The following is a 17,320-nucleotide window of genomic DNA, read 5'->3' as shown; positions in this document are numbered from 1 at the left end:
TAGGCCTCACCACTTTCTTGACTGACAGCTCAGGATAACCACAGACAATAACCTGCACTTCTAGCAGACAGTCAGGTATTACAGTCAAACACACAAGCCACAATGCAATACTAAATCACAGGATGTTTCACACGATGGCTGCCTTGCGAGGGCACAACAATGGGGCTTCCTGCGAAAATATTGGTGGAAAGTGGAGCCATCCTGACTATCATAATTAGACCCCTTGGCACCACTCCTACTTTAGTTTCACCCACTCTGAGGCTGGACAACATACTCATCTGCAGTCTGCCAGACGACACAAACTCTCTTTTAGCTGCCTACCCTATCATTAGCGCTTCTAAACAAGTACAAGATACCTAACTAACTGTCATTCTCTGCACATTGTTGTAAACTGTGGTGTAGACTATGAATAGGAGCAAAAGCCTATTTCAGGCAATTATAATCATCTGATCCTGCATAGTTAGAAGTCTTGGTGCCAACAAAACCTCTGGGGGTGAAATCACATTTAACCCGACTCTTTCCCAACTTCAAATTGTGATTTTTAGTACATTTTAGAGACTGTCTGTGTCTGAAATAGTTTATATATTTACTCTTCCATATGTGGGGCAGTGAGTCACAGACAGCTACTCAGGTTATTCCTCATTCAGAAGTTCAGATGATAGTTAGTTCATGGTTAGGGGCCATCAATTGTGCACCACTTTTTTACATTGCATTGCAGGATGATGTGAGTCAACTATACAGGGTTTAATAATAGTGAGCATGCTATGTACTGATATATATTTATCTTTAATAGGGACCAGAATGGAAATCAGTGTTAGCCATAAAAAATAGTGAATGATTTTGCACATCACCCTCAATCTAATAAGTGTTTGTTTTTTTGCATGTTGTCACTAAATTCATGTTAAAGTTTTGTAAGGTTGTAGATAGCCCACACTAGCCTATTAAACAACACTTTAGCTGCAGACCAACAGCATTTTCTTTGCATATCGGATTTGTTCCTGAAACACATACAAAACAGACGAGAACCGTCAAAACATCTGCTCGTACTCTAATAGCCTTTGACCTCAGAAAGCAGACGGTCAAGATAACTTATCTCCATGAACGAGTGAACAGTGAAAACAGGTTAAATATTTCACATTTTATTTTGTTCCGCTCATACAGCTCAACAAACTGCCCTCATGCCAACAGATCTGACACCAGCTGAAACACTCGTACTGTTAAGTACCATTTAGAGATGGACAGCACAGCCAATGACTGAGTCACTTATATACTGTATGGACACACAGATTTATCCTGATGACATTACAAACATCATAATTGATTACTATGTAACATACATAATGACATACAATATTTCACACATCTGCTCTGCATCGCTGTTGATCCGTTATTGGCCCAGAAGGAACAGATAAATAGACAGAGCTGAATGACAGGCTTCTGAAAAATAAGAAGCAAACATAGATTCAGTCTCTTTGGTGATTTCACCTCATTTACTGTATAATTTCAAAAGAGGACAGTGCTCCAATATAATGACTGACAAACACGAATAATTATCTGTTTAAGGCCCTGATTACAATGACAAAGACAGACCCTGTGATCATCCAAACCAGTGGGGTAGTGCAGGGAACATGCAGATCAGCGTCTTCTGTTTCAGTGACTCTGAGTAAATCTGCATCTGAAGCACCGCGGATGCATTTACCTGCTCTCTATCTAATTCACGCCACCGGTCCAAAGGCCATTGCATGGCAAGATTTCAGTGATGTGTTTAGACTGTGTGTGATAAGTGCAATGTACAGTGGCACCACCCAACTTTCTGCTGCAACCTTGTGACAGTAAAGTTCGCAAAACGGACCAACTTACTTTCTTTGACACCTTCAGGTGAAGCTTTTCAGTCAAAGTAAACAGCTAAAACTTCCAAAACCTTGGGCAGGCAGGTGACATCCAATAAAGGTTGGGTAAGCGTCCATAGGCATTTGGTTTACTGTGAATGTTTGGTGGCATCAGTCTACTGTAGTATGTGTGTATTGATAAGGAGCTTACAGACCTCTAACTGTGTGGTTGACTAACAGTGTGACAGCTGTATCAACACTTCAGAATGTGGCACAGACACAAGCTGGAGCAGAGAAATCCTTGAACAAGCCTGCAGTTACACAGAACTGAGTGGTTGGACTACAAAACCGCAGCTCCACATCCCCAAGAACTCACAGATCTTAAAAGAATTTATACTCATTTACATTTGATTGTAATCCAAAAGAGAATGAGTTCAAATAAATTTGATCATTTACACATCTGACTCTTCACTGGAGCTGTATGTGACAGTGGAGTTATTGCTTTTTTGATTTGGGATTTAAGCGGAGCAGTTTATATCAACTAAATGTTCTGATTTCAGTGAAATAAATCAGAAGTATTGGGGGCTGAATTACAGTGTAGAGCACATAAAATAATATATTTTGTTAAAGAAGGGCATCAAAATTAGACACATAGGAGGAGTATACTTTTAGTACATAACATCACCGTCTGAACAGCTCCCCTCCAAGAAAGCTCACATTTCCTCTGGACACGTTCTGTATGATATGCAGTTCATGTTCCATAAAACTTTATTAGCTCCATAAGTTTTGGTTGAATGCTGGTCCCAGTCATACTTAACAGTTCAGACTGGCTCTGAGGAGCACACAGTGGTTACAGGTTTTTGCTCTCTGTCTTTTAGGCAATCTTCTCTGGGCAATCTGTAAATATTCCAAATCTGCAACAACTCTAGAGCTCAGGCGGGCACACACTGCCACTGTTGAACTATTGCTCCACTGAATTAAAGTCATTCTGCCCTCCACATCTGGGGTTGTTCCGGTGACAGTAAAAATAGTCCTTACATCCATCTCAGTCCCCACCAATATGTCAGCAGTTCCAGTTTTATCATCAGTCACAGGAAAACCGTCTCCTCTCTCCCTACTGGACGCACACGTACTTCTTCCACCAGGACTTGGAGAGCATCTTCATCTTATCGGCTGTGCTGCGGACTTTCCTCTCCCGCCTCGCTCTCCTGTCTGAGTGCCGCAGCCCAACAGCAATGGCCGCATCAAACACCTCCTTCAGATTCTTTTGCGTCAGCGCCGAGCACTCAATGTACGTCACTGCCCCGATTTTGTCCGACAGCGCTCTGGCGTCTTCCTCCAGCACCGGCCTCTCCCTCCGCCTCGCCAGCTCGATCAGCACTTTGACGTCCTGCCGCAGGTCGCACTGCGTGCCTACGAGGAGGATGGGCGTGAGAGGGCAGCGGCGACGGATTTCGGGGACCCACTTCTCCCAGACGTTCTGAAAGGAGGCCGGGCTGACCACGCTGAAGCAGAGCAGCAAGGCGTCAGTCCGGCTGTAGCAGAAGTGGCGGAGTTTGTCAAACTCATCCTGATGGACACAGAAACAGATAATTGGCAGTGTGGTGAGTGTGATTAATAAATATCAAGCAAATGAATCTTCACATTTTCCATTTTAGCTCTAAAACTTTACTTTGTGATGAATCATTTCGTTTCACTTCTCAGCCAGACTGACCACAGACTAGCCTCACTGGTCAACACACTCAAAAGCTATCACTTAACAGGAAAGGAAATTGTGCCAATGACCAGTCATTAAAAAAAAAACTGTCTAAATAGTGTTTATATTGTGCCGATACACAGTATACACACGCCCTGCCCACTCATTTCTATCATCTACAGTAAATCTCTTAAATTAACACTTTGGAGCCACACGGCTTTGACTAACAAGGGCCTCCCACACCCTTGAGTACACAGATTAAGGCTGGCAGAAACTTGACACAAACCTCTCCTTCTCTCTCTTAACCCTCTCCTTTCCGTCACACATCTCCTAATCTCTCTTTGCCTAAACAATGCTCTGTGTTTTAAATCCTTCTAATTTGAAAAAAACAATAAAAAAAAAAAAAAACAAATCTGCAGAAACAATCAGTAATTTGAGCACGTGGATTTGAAACTCAACAAATGCCCTGGACACTTATCAACTTGTGAGTTTCCCACACAGGCTTTGGCTGTGCTTTGCAATCTGATGACGTCGGCCCATCTGCAGAGTGTACAGACATATCAACATCTCTGACAGAGGAGCAACTTTGTTTATCAGCTTCGGCGGCAGCTGTTATCATTTTTCTCCAGACCGTTTCTTTCTTTCTGTCTCTACGCTCTCACTCGGTCACCTCTCTCTCTTTTTTGGCACATCCCAACCTGTTTCTGGCACAAGCTCTGCTTTTATGACATTGCATAAGTACAGTAAGTGTTTGCTGACTTTTATCTGCCCGAATTTGCCCAAGCTTGTCTGCCTGTGTATGTGTTTATGGGTGTGTGTGTGTGTGCAGTTTTAATACTGTGCAGCTTGCAAAATGCTGTGAGGTTTTACATGTATTAGGGGCTTGTTCAAATGCCGCGTTCCACTTTACAGCCAAGTTGTCTTTGAATCTGTGTAGAACTGGCAGTGCCCTCGCAGCGTTTGTGAATGTCAAATATGCTGCTCACAGGGCAGGGTTCTATTGAGTTGGATTATGAAATAACCACACAAGCTCCAGGGAAAATAAAAACACTCTTTCACAACCTGTTCCTTTTATGACTGCCCTAAAGTACCAACTTAATGAGTCAATTACTTTTGTCTGGCAAGCCCCGTGCACCACCCTGTCCTCAACAGCAGAGAGACAGAGAAATATTTTTTAGATTTTTGACATGATCACCTTCACTCTAACCTACAGGCTTTGCTGAGGTTATGCATCTTCACCATAATATTGTGTTAGCATGCTAACGTTTACTAGTTAGCAGGAAACACAAGGTCCAGCTGAGGCTGATGGAAATGTAGTTTTGCAGGTAAAACAGATTATTGGAAAAAAAATGTATGCTGACTTGATGATGGTGCTAAATAAAAAGTTAAAGGATCACCAAAGTTACACCAAAAATGTGAACCTTATGGTGCCACTAGATGAAAAGTCCGGAGATCACCAAAGTCATTAGGTTTCATCTTGTGGGGACGATGAATGTCTCCACAAAGTTTCATGGGAATCCATCCAATGGTTGTTGAGATATTTCAGACTGGACCAAAGTGGTGGACCAATAGACCAATTGATATTACAATCCATAGAACCACACCTACTAATGTACTAAAATGCGACATTGATGTATAGCAAAGTCTCATAGGCAGGCTGCCAAATGGAAATGCTGCACGTGTTTGTGTGTGAACGAAACTCACCTGTCCTGCAGTGTCACACAACTGTAGCCTGACTGGGTTTCCATCCACCTGAACGACAGCTGTGGACACAAAGAGAGACAGAGAAAATAAGTCACAGCTGTCAACATATCTTTAAGCCTGTGTTTGCTATAAAACCCCTTCCTGACACTTCAGGAGTTAACACACACACACACACACGCAACTACCCACCACAATATTCTCTGGAATAAACAAAAGCCCGCCAGTTGAAAACACAAAGACACCCCGCTCAGCTCTTCCAGCTCACAGACAGCCTGCTCTGTCTCGCCCACCCACTCTGCCGGTAACTGTTGAGACCATAACACTTTACTGTCGCTCAGACCACTCTGTGAGCTTTGTTCTCTGTTGTGTTTTGACAGAGGCCATTCCAAGGTTGCCTAATAGGGGGGTAAAAACAGAAAAGATTTTGTTTGTGCAGTGACTCTTTTCCAATAGGCCTAATTTCCAGATTGGAAAAGTGGATGAGTCATCTTACAGCGAGTTTCATTATAGGGCCATTTATTCTTTTCAGGAGAGCGAGCACAATGCAGAGCAGCAGGCACATGGAAACATTTACAATACGCCTGGAGTGTGTGGTCGGTCATACCGCCTGATCAAAGAGTTCTCTGGAACTATTCAAGTAGTAGGACTGGCATTGTAGCACCCTGCCTTAACAAAGGCGAGGAGAAAGAGCGGGAGAGGGGAAAGAAAGGAAAGTGAGAGAGAGCTGCCATTGTGTAATCATGTCTTAATCCCTGACATATGATACTCCTTCGGTTTTCTATACCAAAACTCTTATCATCCCCTCTCCCCGCCTCAGTGTCTCTGCCACCTGTGGCATTGCGTAACTGCTCAGAAGTCAGCTTTCAAGGGGCGCTCTGATTCCGGGCACCGAGAGATGACATCACCATTGAGGGCCCCAACTGGACAATCAGTCTCTGTCAGGCCGATGCGAAAGACAATCTCTGCCTCTGAGCTACTGCGACAGATGTGCCCATTCCAGTATTGAGGAGAGGGCTTGCGGGTCAAGGCTGACAACAATAGTCGGAGTTGTGCAATCCTAAACCCCTGAACCAGAGACGCTCTCTGTTCTGAACCAACGCTCATCTGAGGGCGGTGTGTGTGTTCTCAGTGAGTGTTTTATGGCATTCGTGTCGGCCAAGTTTTTAGTTGTACTGCTCATCACTGTAATGTCAGAAAATTTAGCAAGATTAATGCCAAAAAATGCTTTAAAGTTCACAGGATATAATGCCAAATCTAACAGAGTAAGGTATTTAGAGTTTTTCTCTTGAGATGCGACTCTGATGTGAATGTGAATCTGATCAACAGGTGTATTTTTTCCATGTCAGCACTGATCAGTTTAAAACAAGTCTCCCCTTCGGAGGATTTTGTTCTCTCCTCTCATTATGCAGTAAACAACGCTTGCTGGGACAAGTGAGGGAGTTTGGAAAGTGGAACCGTGCCAAGTGGGAACATACATGAGGGAGGACAACTCCTGTGCATTAACACTGATGGAAGGCAGATGATAGGAAACACAAACACATCTATCATAACAGTGGAATGACAGAGGGAATGGCAGAATGGGTGAAGTTGAGGAAGAATTTAGTGAAAACGAGTGAGATAGTTGGGCAGGCAGAAACAAGTGAGTAACTGAGTAAGTTAATCAGAAGTTACACCAATTTGATCCAATTTAACTGTGCAATTATCTGTGAGACCTCCTGATCTGAGGGATGATCCCTGAATATCATAAACTATTATTTATCTAGTTTGGACTTTTAGTGCATTGTGCAATTTAGTAAGATCTACAGAATCTCAAATAACAGCATGTTGTTTGGGCTTACCCGAGAAATCATCAAATGCAGTAGGGACGTATTTGGTTGGGTAACCATTCGTGGTGTAGCTGACCACCAGGCTGGTTTTGCCCACCGCTCCGTCGCCAAGCAGGATGCACTTCAGTAGCCGCTCCTGCGCCTGCCCCGGCAGGGCAGGTGTGGGATTGTGCGGGGGCACCGGAGGGGCCATGGTCCGTCCGTAATCCATGGCGACTGGAGGTGACATTCAATCAGCCAGCACTTCACCACGCTGTCGCCGACGGGCAGATGAAGGACCCACCATGAGAGCTGGACTTCCTCTCTGCTGCAAAGGCTTCCGATCGCGAGCGGGACTCGTAAAACCTGCGCGTAAAACCTCTCCTCCTGAGCTGCGCGCTTCCAAATCCACTGTGGTAGATCAGCATGAGGGCTGTTAGACTGAGACTCTGCAGTTTACAATGCGAGGGCGGGTCTGAGGCGTTATATCTTCAGATTGATTTGACTAGTCCCACCCACTTTACCTCCCAACAGAAGAGGGCTGAACACACAGGTTTTAGAAGTTTGTACCAAAAATCTGTAGTCTCTTAGAAAATATTAAGCAGAATATGACTCTTACTGAACTCTATGGAAGTTAAAGCAGAGAAGATGCCACATTTACCATCACACCCCCCCCCCCCCCCCCCCCCCCCCCCACTGATTCTCTTTATTTTTATTCCTTTAATCATTAAATATCCGCTACCAACTGTGTCATTTCCAAAGGCCAACTAACTGAAGTTACCATGAGCTCATTGACTTTGACCTGTGCAGGCAAGTTCAGTCTTGTCCTCTCCAGAAGAGGACAACCTTGATGTCGATTTTGAACATGACACATGGAGTACTGAAATTTAAAACCCACTCAGACCCTCTGACCTACTTTAATTTGGAGCCAGCTGAGTCTACAAGGAGCAGACTGTGGTAATGGGGAATGCACTGCATTAGACCAAAAGATGGATTTTACATTAAAAATGGACAAATTCAAAAGCACGTTTCCCTCTGATTGGGTAGTTTGTCAAGCTGTCGAGTGGCTGAGGTGATCTTGTTTCTTACTCCCAAACTGTCAGACTGACTTGAAAAATGGAGCACCTGTGATGTCTTGATGTTTGTCGCCTCCCTGTGGTGGATACACACAAACTGTATCACAGGGCCAAAAGGCCAAAGCTTCTCAAATGTATCCTGCAAATGCATATGCAGCATCTTAACATTAAATCAGATCTGCCCCTGCAGGTAAATATAGAAATGATTAAAGAAATCCTGGGCCAGAGACAAAGTTTCAAGTTCTAGAAACACCCATAACCTACGACAGTGTTAGTATGATATCCTTATGGCTAATTTACAGTTTCTGGTCTGACAATAATTCATCCAATTCTTGTTATCATGGTTTGTTTAAACATGGGAACTGTTCTACAACCACCACTGATGTAAAGGTCTTAAAGGAATGAAATAATAACAGGGTCTGTGGGTTATATCTGTCCAGTTTCTAACATACTGAAAATCTGTCTGAAAAAGTCACACTAAACACTTGTTTTTTTTTCTTTTCAGTGTATTTATTTTTCCAAGATTAAAACTCTAGTTATTTTCAAGAATACAAAATAATCAGTGTACTACTATAATGTAATGACTGAGATTTTCTGTTTGGATTTATCTGTCATCCACACAGCTAAATAAATAGAAACCTAAGCATGTGTTAGTATTGACTTAGTGATACAGCTCTACGAAAAATGATGAGTCTGACAGCAGTTTTGTTTAAATGTCATCTGACAAGACAGGTCTCAGTGAATTTACCTTTTTTTTTTTGTATATACGGAGCTGTGCGGACAGATAGAGGAAATTAGTGCCCTTGATTTGTCGCCGTTCTCTTTGCTGAAGTTCAAGACAAAACCTTCATTTACATCAGTCCAGAAAACAGCTACAGGAGGCCAGGTCCAATACTAAGCAGCACATGACATCTAAGGCTAACGGGCCATCTTGTTTGGGTTGTCTGTGAACACAACAATCCTTTCACTGTAGCACACAGGTAACGTATGCAATAATAAGGCATAGAGACACATTTTGTTTAAAGCAAGTGCTAAAGGGAAGTGTGGACTTGAGCTGCAGAGTATCCTGAATTATTTTATTATTCCTAAAATGGATCTACTTACAATTCTGTGTAAGATACCTTGTCATGGCACGCATGTACTATCGCACAGGTACAAAACACCATTCTCAGGAAGGCAATGGTCAGTTTGTTATGGGAGGAGGAGCAGCTGTGAGCTGTGGCCAGCAGTTGTATGTACTGTGAATCAGATCATGCACTGTAACCTACAGTTGAAAAGGCACCTGCTGTATTTCACTCCCACATTCCCTCACATCGCATTAAGAGCTCAGACCTGATATCTCTCTAAAAGCACTTTTTGTTTCACCAGTCCCTCCAGTCCTAAAATGAACACTGACACCTTAAGTGCCTCTGATGCTCCGTCAGCGGGGAACTTCCTATCAAGCGATTCAATTCCATTTATGATACATCTTTATTATCGTAGCAGAGGAATCTATCTCTATCTCTCTGAAGATTATGTTTCAACTTCCCATTTACATCAATGAATGAGTGAAAGCAGCACCCAGTGGTGTAAGCGATGAGATAAAATGGAAAGAAAACAAACAAACAAACAAGTGAATGACTGTGTGAGTGAAAGTGAATGTCTGCGTGGATGAGAAGAAACAAAGTTTTGAGAAAATAAAGAAGAAATGTGACTTTAATTGCATGTAGGTAACATTTTTCGTTTCAGCAAGCTGCTTGTCAGGAATTACGCGCACACAAACACACTCACACTTGCATTCACACAGAAAAACTGTCATGAGGATGAATGTGCATTCAGAAAAGTACATGTGCTGACACATGCATCCTTAATAGCCAGATTTATGCTGCCATGAATGGTGATGACTCCCGCTTTAGTTCCCTCGCTTAAATCACCTTAAACAGCCGACTTCCCTTTTCTCAGGTGAGCAGCTGTCAGTGTGGGAACTTCCCACTCCTGGTCTCAGTACTTCATTTGGACTACAGCTCTTAACCATATTAAAAACAGGGAATAATTCCAAAGATGGTCACATCTGTGTCGTTGAATCTTTCCATCTCTGACGTCAGCAGCAAGAGTCTTATCCATACACCTTGGATGGATTCACACACCTTGATTAAGTTTTAACCCAAACCCCCACCTCTCACCCCATAACTTAGATACAGTTAGAGTATAAAGAACCATGCGTGATCCTCATTATTGTCCATTTAAGTAACCTCCCTTCCCTTTCCCAGTCTCTGGAGCTCCGTTCCTCTGGAGCTCCGAGCACAGACTGCTGGGTAAGACATCTGAGTGACAGCCTGTAACTCGGGGAGCTTTTCTTTAAGTTCTTGTCCATCAGTGTTTACTGGATTTTGGGTTTGGCGCCACCGGGAGTTGGGTCAGGAGGAGGGCCACCACCCTGGGCAAGTCTTTGAAAGCTGTGGGGGAGAAACAGAGAAGTATTTGAGCAGGTTGACAAATTTAGGGTCCAATACCTACATTGCGGTTTTGAACACTTGAGCACCAGGTATCCTGAAACATAGCCACACTTAGGGAAGTTGACTTTTGTGACATGATGGATTCAGTCTGAACATCATTGAATGTATCTTAAGTCAATTGTGACAGAAACTCAAGAAATCATTTGCACTTAATGTAGTGGCTGTTTTTAGATCAATTTGTCTATAACAGCTGTGGAAAGTCTGAAATGAACACTTTTACTCTTACTGTAAGTGGATTTTGATGCCTTTGACTGACTTCTAACAAACTATTTCTGCACTCTGGTATTCAGTGAGTTTCCAGTCTTTAATGGACACTTACTTTAATGGATACTGTTGGCAGCTACTGGAAACACATCTCATAAGTAGGTACTAGTCTACCTAGCAAATACCACCCAGTGGGGATGTTGGGACAGACCTGTGACACCATTTGAACGCCACCTCAGTGGACCTGTGTTGGTTGGCAATATTGTGCCACACGATGGCGCCATACTCACGTGTCTTTGATGTCGTCAATGTGGGCCTGGATTTTTGCAATGACGCTGTCCACCTGCTCCTGTGAAACAACAAAAAAACACATTTGTGGACACTGAAATGACGGACCAGCTGTGGTGCCAGTATTAAGGATTAATCAAGAGCTATTACCTGGCGTTGTCTGTAGAAAAGTGGCAGAGAAAAGAGAGCTATCACACCTGGAGAAGAAAGAAGACGGACAGGAGTAGTTAACATGACAACAATACAGTATGTTAACAGACACCATATTTCTGGCAGTGATATCTGTTTCTTACTGATGATGAGCAGAGTAAGGCCATTGCACAGCTCTCCCAGGTATGTCACAAGGTACATCAGAAAAAGGAGCTAAGACCAAGACAGAGAGAAACGCAGCAGAGTCAGTTTAACTCCCCTCAGCAATGTGTGCAATGTCAAGAAAACCCTCCAGCACTCCTCCGTGTGGTTTTAATTTCATTCTTTTAGAAAGCAGTAAATCAGGCTGCAGTATTGCACAATTCCCTCCATTGTATTATTCTGTGGATATCTGTAACATGACCCGATAAAATGATTGGCATCGTTCTCTCCTGGATCAAGAAAAGACAGAGTTCCAAGTACGAGACTCCCAATATGGGTCTCTGTGTTTCCCCTTATATCTCACAGTGTCACAGCACTGCGTATGGGATCCAGTGTTGCCCTGATATGGGACGCCCCTGTCTCAGATGGAAAGAGAATCCAGCTTATCCCGGGCGTCTCTGCGTACCTCCTCCTGTGTGTCATGTCACATACCGGCCAGGTCAGGGTTGAGGCTGGGAGGTCCGGGGGTTTAGAGGCTCAGTCAGCTCACCCAGACTCAGCATTTGCTGTAAATGTGTTTAGCCTGTGTGCTCACAAACTGCTGCTGTTAATTACTGACATGCCATAATTATATTAGGGATGAAGCGAACGGATATTTGGTGTGAGATAATGGGCATTTCAGCTACCAATAATAGAGAAGTTTACTTACTATACTGCAACTATAGTAACATTAGGCCACCAATTTGGAATAACCTGCCGAGAGACTGCAGACGAAAATGATATATCTGATATTAGTCCTGACTTCTTATGTGGACTAGTGAAGAGACATTATTTTTAAAATGAAAATGACTTCATATATTATCATTATCTGTACATCATTGTCAGCATTATGTGTATTATTATCATATATATAATATATTATATTAATCTGGTGTTTTTTTTCCCAGTTTGGGGGTAAAGCTCGTCTGTTTCAACATGTGGACACAAGGAGCCAGATATAGGACAAGCAGTACTACGATTAATAACCACCTCGCTTTAGCACCAGAGCTACAGTCCAGCCTATATCAATAATTTTGAAGAAACTCACTATGTGTCATTATAGGGTATTTCACAACTACGGGGCCTTATGAAGTGACCTCCAGAGAAATACCAGGAACGTAAAGTAATTCAAGTACTGTTAAAAAAAAAAAAAGTGCACATGTACATCCTGTCAAGCAAAAAGTTTAGGATGTATACAGACTGTAGCAACATACTTGGTGTGCTAATGTGATACTGACAGAATTATTTAGGCTCCACAAACATTAACATAATGCTTTGGCTCTGCTATCAAAAGAGGCATACCCAGAGGCTGCATAAAAAGCATGGCTGAGGAAGGCACGACAGGCTGCCTCCTTTTCATGGTGTTAGTAGCAATTCCAATGAATTTGTAAGGATTTTTACCAAAGGCACTGATTGCTTTCCACATGATTACCAAAAATATGTCATTGGGGTTGACAGTTATTGTCAGAGATGATGCCCTAATTTGGGGGCTTCAGCTCTGAGCTAGCATAATGACAGAGACAGTTGGCATGGCGATGCTGTTATCTCCAGTGATGGAGGGAGCTGGGATGATGGAGGGAGGAAGATGACAGATGATGGAGCAAAATGGAAGAATGTAGAGTTGAACTGATGTCTGGCTTAATGAAGGGGAGAGGGTCTAGCCGGGGTGAAGCAAATCTCTGAGAGGAGGTCATTAAGAGAGCAGAGAACACACACACACTCACACACTCACACAAATCAAGTAAGACTAAATTAATTTTATAGCTTAACTCACTTTGAGGGAATCAAAGACGTTTCCAACAAAAAGGAGTCTCTTCAGAGTGTCCACAGCAGACAGAGCCATGACGATGGCTTTCTGCATATAGCAGTCAGCCTCCTCTCCACTGAAGCTAATGTCCCAGTCCAAGTATGACCTGACAATCAGACAACAAACAGAGGACATGAGGTGCTGAAAACAAGAGGCTGAGAAAGATAAAGGTATTGACGATACACAGAAACATTCATTCTTATGCCACTCTGTGTAGTATTTATTTCATTCTCTGCTTCGTCATCCTTCCTTAACTGTTTATCAGATAATGATGTTTAACGACACAGTGATTCATGTTCATTAGCTTCCCAAACATAAATCCTCTCCAATCACTCCCGCCAGTGTCCAGAGGTCAAAAGGTCAAAGGTTTTTAATTTGCCGGGTCACCACCAGGATTTAAAGTCAATTTATTCTATGCTGTCACTTCTATTAAGGACTTAAATTAGCAATTTATTTATAAACTGAAAAATTTTTATAAATTAAATTAAAACTCTCTCTAAATGGAAACTCTTATTTGCATACAAGCCCATTCACTGACACGGCACATTGCATACGAGCCTTATTTTTACAGTGTTTTAATTGCCTGAACCCCAAAATAACCCTCAGCTATGCTATTAACAAAGTAATTACCATAACTGCAGCCAATAAGTAGTTTATCATTGGACGTAAGCACAGTAAACAAATGCAAAAACAATTAACAAAAAAAAACAAATACATTCTAAAATGCAGCACATCAGCTAAATCAAAGAGAGAACATAAAATTGGACAGGAAAGGCTTTCGGCTGGGTGAACCCAGGCGCTTAAAAACATTTATGCACTGTGACTGAATGAGGTGAATCCTCCTCTGCGTGTAGTGCTGTGTCATTTCTTATTTCTTTGTCTTGGCCGCTCTCTTTGATTGTTTTAGAAAAACCTGAGAGAAAAACACTGAGAAGGAGGGAGAAATGTCCGCTCTCCTTAAAGCACAGATAAAAGCGTAGCATCTCACTTGAACGGGTGTTCTCCATCGCCCCAGCTGAGGATGTAGAGGAATTGGTAGTAGATGCGCACTGAGATGGTGAAGCACATGACAGCCAGGGAGACTGTGGAGACCACAGTGATGATGCTGAGCTGGAACAGGGACAGCAGGCCGACCACTAACCCTGTTAGTACCATGCCTGTTCTCTCTGTGTCCTTCCAGAAGATCAGGTCCATCACTGAAAGACAAGGAGAGGGGAGGGAGGAAAGGGAAGAGAAAAGAAGGTTGAAAAAAATAACAGGTAGATAATGATGTAGGTAAAACAGTGGAGAAGATGATGAAATAATAGGTATAGAGTAGAAAAACCAGGGAGAAATCAGACATCCGATTTACATTTACGACTGTATCAATCACCAAACTAATTTCCAATAGTGTGCAATAAACAAGCTGGTGTATTCATTCATTCATTAAAGCAGGAGGTTTTGTAGCTGTACACGTCTGACAGCATTGCAAGTTACTGCATCCTTCCTGGTTGCAGCTGCAGCAACATCACTCGGCCTCCAGCCCTTTTTTCGTCTTTTATTTTTCGGGTAACTAGGTAGAGGAGTAGTGGAAGGAAGATGCAATAGCTCTGACATAGGGGTAGTAAGGGCAAGAGAGGCCAGAGAGGTAGAGAGGGACACATGAGGCAAAGAGGGATTTCCAGCCTCCAGCATGAGAGAACAGCAGCTATGAGGACATGACAGGCTCCGATTAAATTTAGCCCTCAGATGAGAGAGGGAGGCAAAATGCAGCCTTTCGCAGCACCTGCTGGTAGACATCAGGCCGTCGTCAGCCCCGTTTCCACACCCTGTCGGTGTCCCCCGCTGTCACCCGGCAACAGCTGCCGTGGAGACTGAGGCGTCCACAGAGTCATGCTTTACAAGATTGGATGACTTCAATGTGTACGGTAAAATATGCAACTCCTTTATCTGGCTTGACTTATTTCAAACATCACATTTTTTCTTTACGTAACCATATAAAACTTTAACAAATGACCATGTTGCAGTACAAAAACCATAAATCTACAAAGTAAAACACAGCAATGTTTCTGTGCCATGTAATTACAGGGTATGTTGTAAGGCACTGTCGGACAGGCATAGCTTTCTTTGTGCTTCTCAGTGAAATGCTAAGCCTCAGCATTAGAGTAAAGGGAAGCCTCTTTGAATAGAGCACACTGACAGCAGGTGGGTTATTTATAAGCATCACCGCACACAATTAATACCCATGATGCCCCTGGAACACACCTGTCCAATGTGCTTGTTTGTGCTGCAGTCATTCTGGGACAGGGTTATTTGGCACACGGTGTCATTGTAGGTGACCAATTTGATATAAGAGAAATAGAAAGAAACTGAATTTGTGTTCAATGTCCATGCTGAACAAGGGACACATGGAAGAAACTAGTAAACCTGTAGAGCAACTCATACTCTATATTTACTCATGCAGGATTTTCTAACACACTGGGGTGAAGCGACTATGCAGCAGCACTACAGGAAGCATTAAAAAAAAATTTGTATGACTTTTACCTCAACATTTTGGGAATACTCTTTGGGAGTGTGCTCTCTTGCTGAAAGTTAGACAAGAAGATTGATTGATTGGTTATCTGTGCTGCTAAATGGCTTGTGTTACCTTGTTTCCTATTTCCGGTCTCTATGCTAAGCTACGCTAATTTGCTGCTTGCTACATATTTAATAAACAGATATGGAAGTGGAATCAATGTTCTCATCTAACTCAAGCAAATAAGTGTTTCCCAAAATGTTGGAATACTTCTTGAAACCCATCACAAGGTGTCACATATGCACCGAAAACCGCTGTTATCTACAACTTTTGGGAGAAAACACATATTTCATATTCTCAAAGACTTTTTTATTGTTGTGTGTGATGAACATCGCAGCCTTTAAGTGCCAAAAGGGGGATTTCAGACTTTCGTAATCTTATTTCTTCCTATTGCAATTGATAACTCACCTCAACTAGATCTCCTGAACTAGCATTAATATACTTCAAGAGTACTTCATGAGCAGCTGTAGCATCTTTTCTGCTGATACATTGATACAGTTAATGACTCAGCAATCAGTGAGTGATAATTACCTCTAATAAGGAGGCAAATATTACTCAGCTGCATCCACTATCCACCAAACTTGGTGCAACAACTTCTGGGATAAAATACTTAGACACACAACAACCATAATTCAACCCAAACCAGCAGAATGTATCATTTGACTGTGTTCTTATTATTTAATCAGCATTGAAGGAGTGATTAGAAGAAGGAATCAATAATCCAATCAAGCAATGAGTTTACCAACTAGCCAATTAACCAATAACAACATAAATCACATGGCTCATTCACGCTTAATATCAGTCCAACAGTACATCATCTCACGTTATCAACATCCATTTCATTTGACCTGAGTCATGTCAGCTTATTCATATGTGTCCAGGAAATCTCATCGTACTACAGTCTGAAATGCCTCTGTTCGTGCCAGCTCTTCAGCCCAAAAAGGAAACACTAAAATGTAAGAGCTGGCAAAGAGGTACTACGCACCACACGAGCAAAAAGAATACCACAGCAGGGCAGTTTACACTCATTTGAATAGCTGTTGCTAATCTAAATGAAGGCTACTGATACGGAGATGACCCTGCTACATCTGAATAGCTCATCAGTTAAAAGCCAAACACACCTCCAGCAGACGGCTGCCATCTCAAATGACTCTGCTCATAAAATGATCAAAGAGAAGCGAGAAATCTGTTCAGCTCCCACCTTCAGTCCCTCGATAGTCCAGTCCTGTCACCACTACAGCACAAGGTGCAAAGCTCAACAGTCCACTACTGAAGACTAGAAGCGGTTTCCACCCATTTCCACCTGAATCTATAGCCTTTTTTTTTGCGGTAGCTGTCTGTAAGCACACAAACATAAGCAAATACATAACCATCGTCTGCATAAGTGGACTCAAATTATCTTCTTTTTGGTTTAAGCCCAAGGTCTCACCTTTACTAGCCATTTTGGTTGCTGTTCCAATGTTTCCTCTCACACCCTCTGTCCCTCTCTCTGTCCCACTGTGCTCCCCTTGTCCCCCTGAGCTGTTTTTGGC

At 42.6% G+C, this 17,320-nt stretch overlaps 2 protein-coding genes across 3 annotated transcripts; both read right to left on the bottom strand.

Annotated features, from left to right (window-relative positions):
* Positions 1-1,123: 1,123 nt before the first annotated feature.
* On the bottom strand, positions 1,124-7,468 carry rhoub (ras homolog family member Ub). Its single transcript, XM_070829631.1, has 3 exons — positions 7,068-7,468; positions 5,230-5,288; positions 1,124-3,399 (listed from the first exon to the last, which is right to left on the bottom strand). The coding sequence occupies exons 1-3, from the start codon at positions 7,282-7,284 to the stop codon at positions 2,944-2,946; spliced, it is 732 nt and encodes a 243-aa protein (XP_070685732.1). The 5' UTR covers positions 7,285-7,468; the 3' UTR covers positions 1,124-2,943.
* A 2,321-nt stretch (positions 7,469-9,789) lies between these two features.
* Positions 9,790-17,320, bottom strand: rtn2a (reticulon 2a). 2 transcript variants are annotated; one of them, XM_070829941.1, is made up of 7 exons: positions 17,218-17,320; positions 14,223-14,430; positions 13,202-13,340; positions 11,391-11,460; positions 11,248-11,294; positions 11,100-11,158; positions 9,790-10,545 (listed from the first exon to the last, which is right to left on the bottom strand). In XM_070829941.1, exons 1-7 carry the CDS (start codon positions 17,228-17,230, stop codon positions 10,470-10,472), a joined length of 612 nt encoding a protein of 203 aa, XP_070686042.1. In that variant the 5' UTR covers positions 17,231-17,320; the 3' UTR covers positions 9,790-10,469. The 2 variants fall into 2 exon arrangements, with proteins under 2 accessions (XP_070686042.1, XP_070686043.1); XM_070829942.1 differs by lacking the exon at positions 17,218-17,320 and adding an exon at positions 15,758-15,776.

This window comes from Pempheris klunzingeri, chromosome 4, assembly GCF_042242105.1.
Source record: "Pempheris klunzingeri isolate RE-2024b chromosome 4, fPemKlu1.hap1, whole genome shotgun sequence".
NCBI lineage: Eukaryota > Metazoa > Chordata > Actinopteri > Acropomatiformes > Pempheridae > Pempheris > Pempheris klunzingeri.
Note: the sequence above shows the minus strand (reverse complement) of the source record. Positions and strands in the feature narration are given on the sequence as shown.

What these genes read in the sequence shown, in the direction of transcription:
- rtn2a (XM_070829941.1), bottom strand. An exon ending in GATGGAGAACACCCGTTCAA is followed by an intron (nt 13,341 to 14,222) that starts GTGAGATGCTAC and finishes TCTGATTGTCAG; the next exon opens with GTCATACTTGGACTGGGACA. An exon ending in ATTGACGACATCAAAGACAC is followed by an intron (nt 10,546 to 11,099) that starts GTGAGTATGGCG and finishes TCTCCCCCACAG; the next exon opens with CTTTCAAAGACTTGCCCAGG.
- rhoub (XM_070829631.1), bottom strand. Translation starts at nt 7,284, where the DNA reads ATGTCACCTCCAGTCGCCATGGATTACGGACGGACCATGGCCCCTCCG. An exon ending in TGCATTTGATGATTTCTCGG is followed by an intron (nt 5,289 to 7,067) that starts GTAAGCCCAAAC and finishes TTGTGTCCACAG; the next exon opens with CTGTCGTTCAGGTGGATGGA. An exon ending in TGTGTGACACTGCAGGACAG is followed by an intron (nt 3,400 to 5,229) that starts GTGAGTTTCGTT and finishes TGTGTCCATCAG; the next exon opens with GATGAGTTTGACAAACTCCG.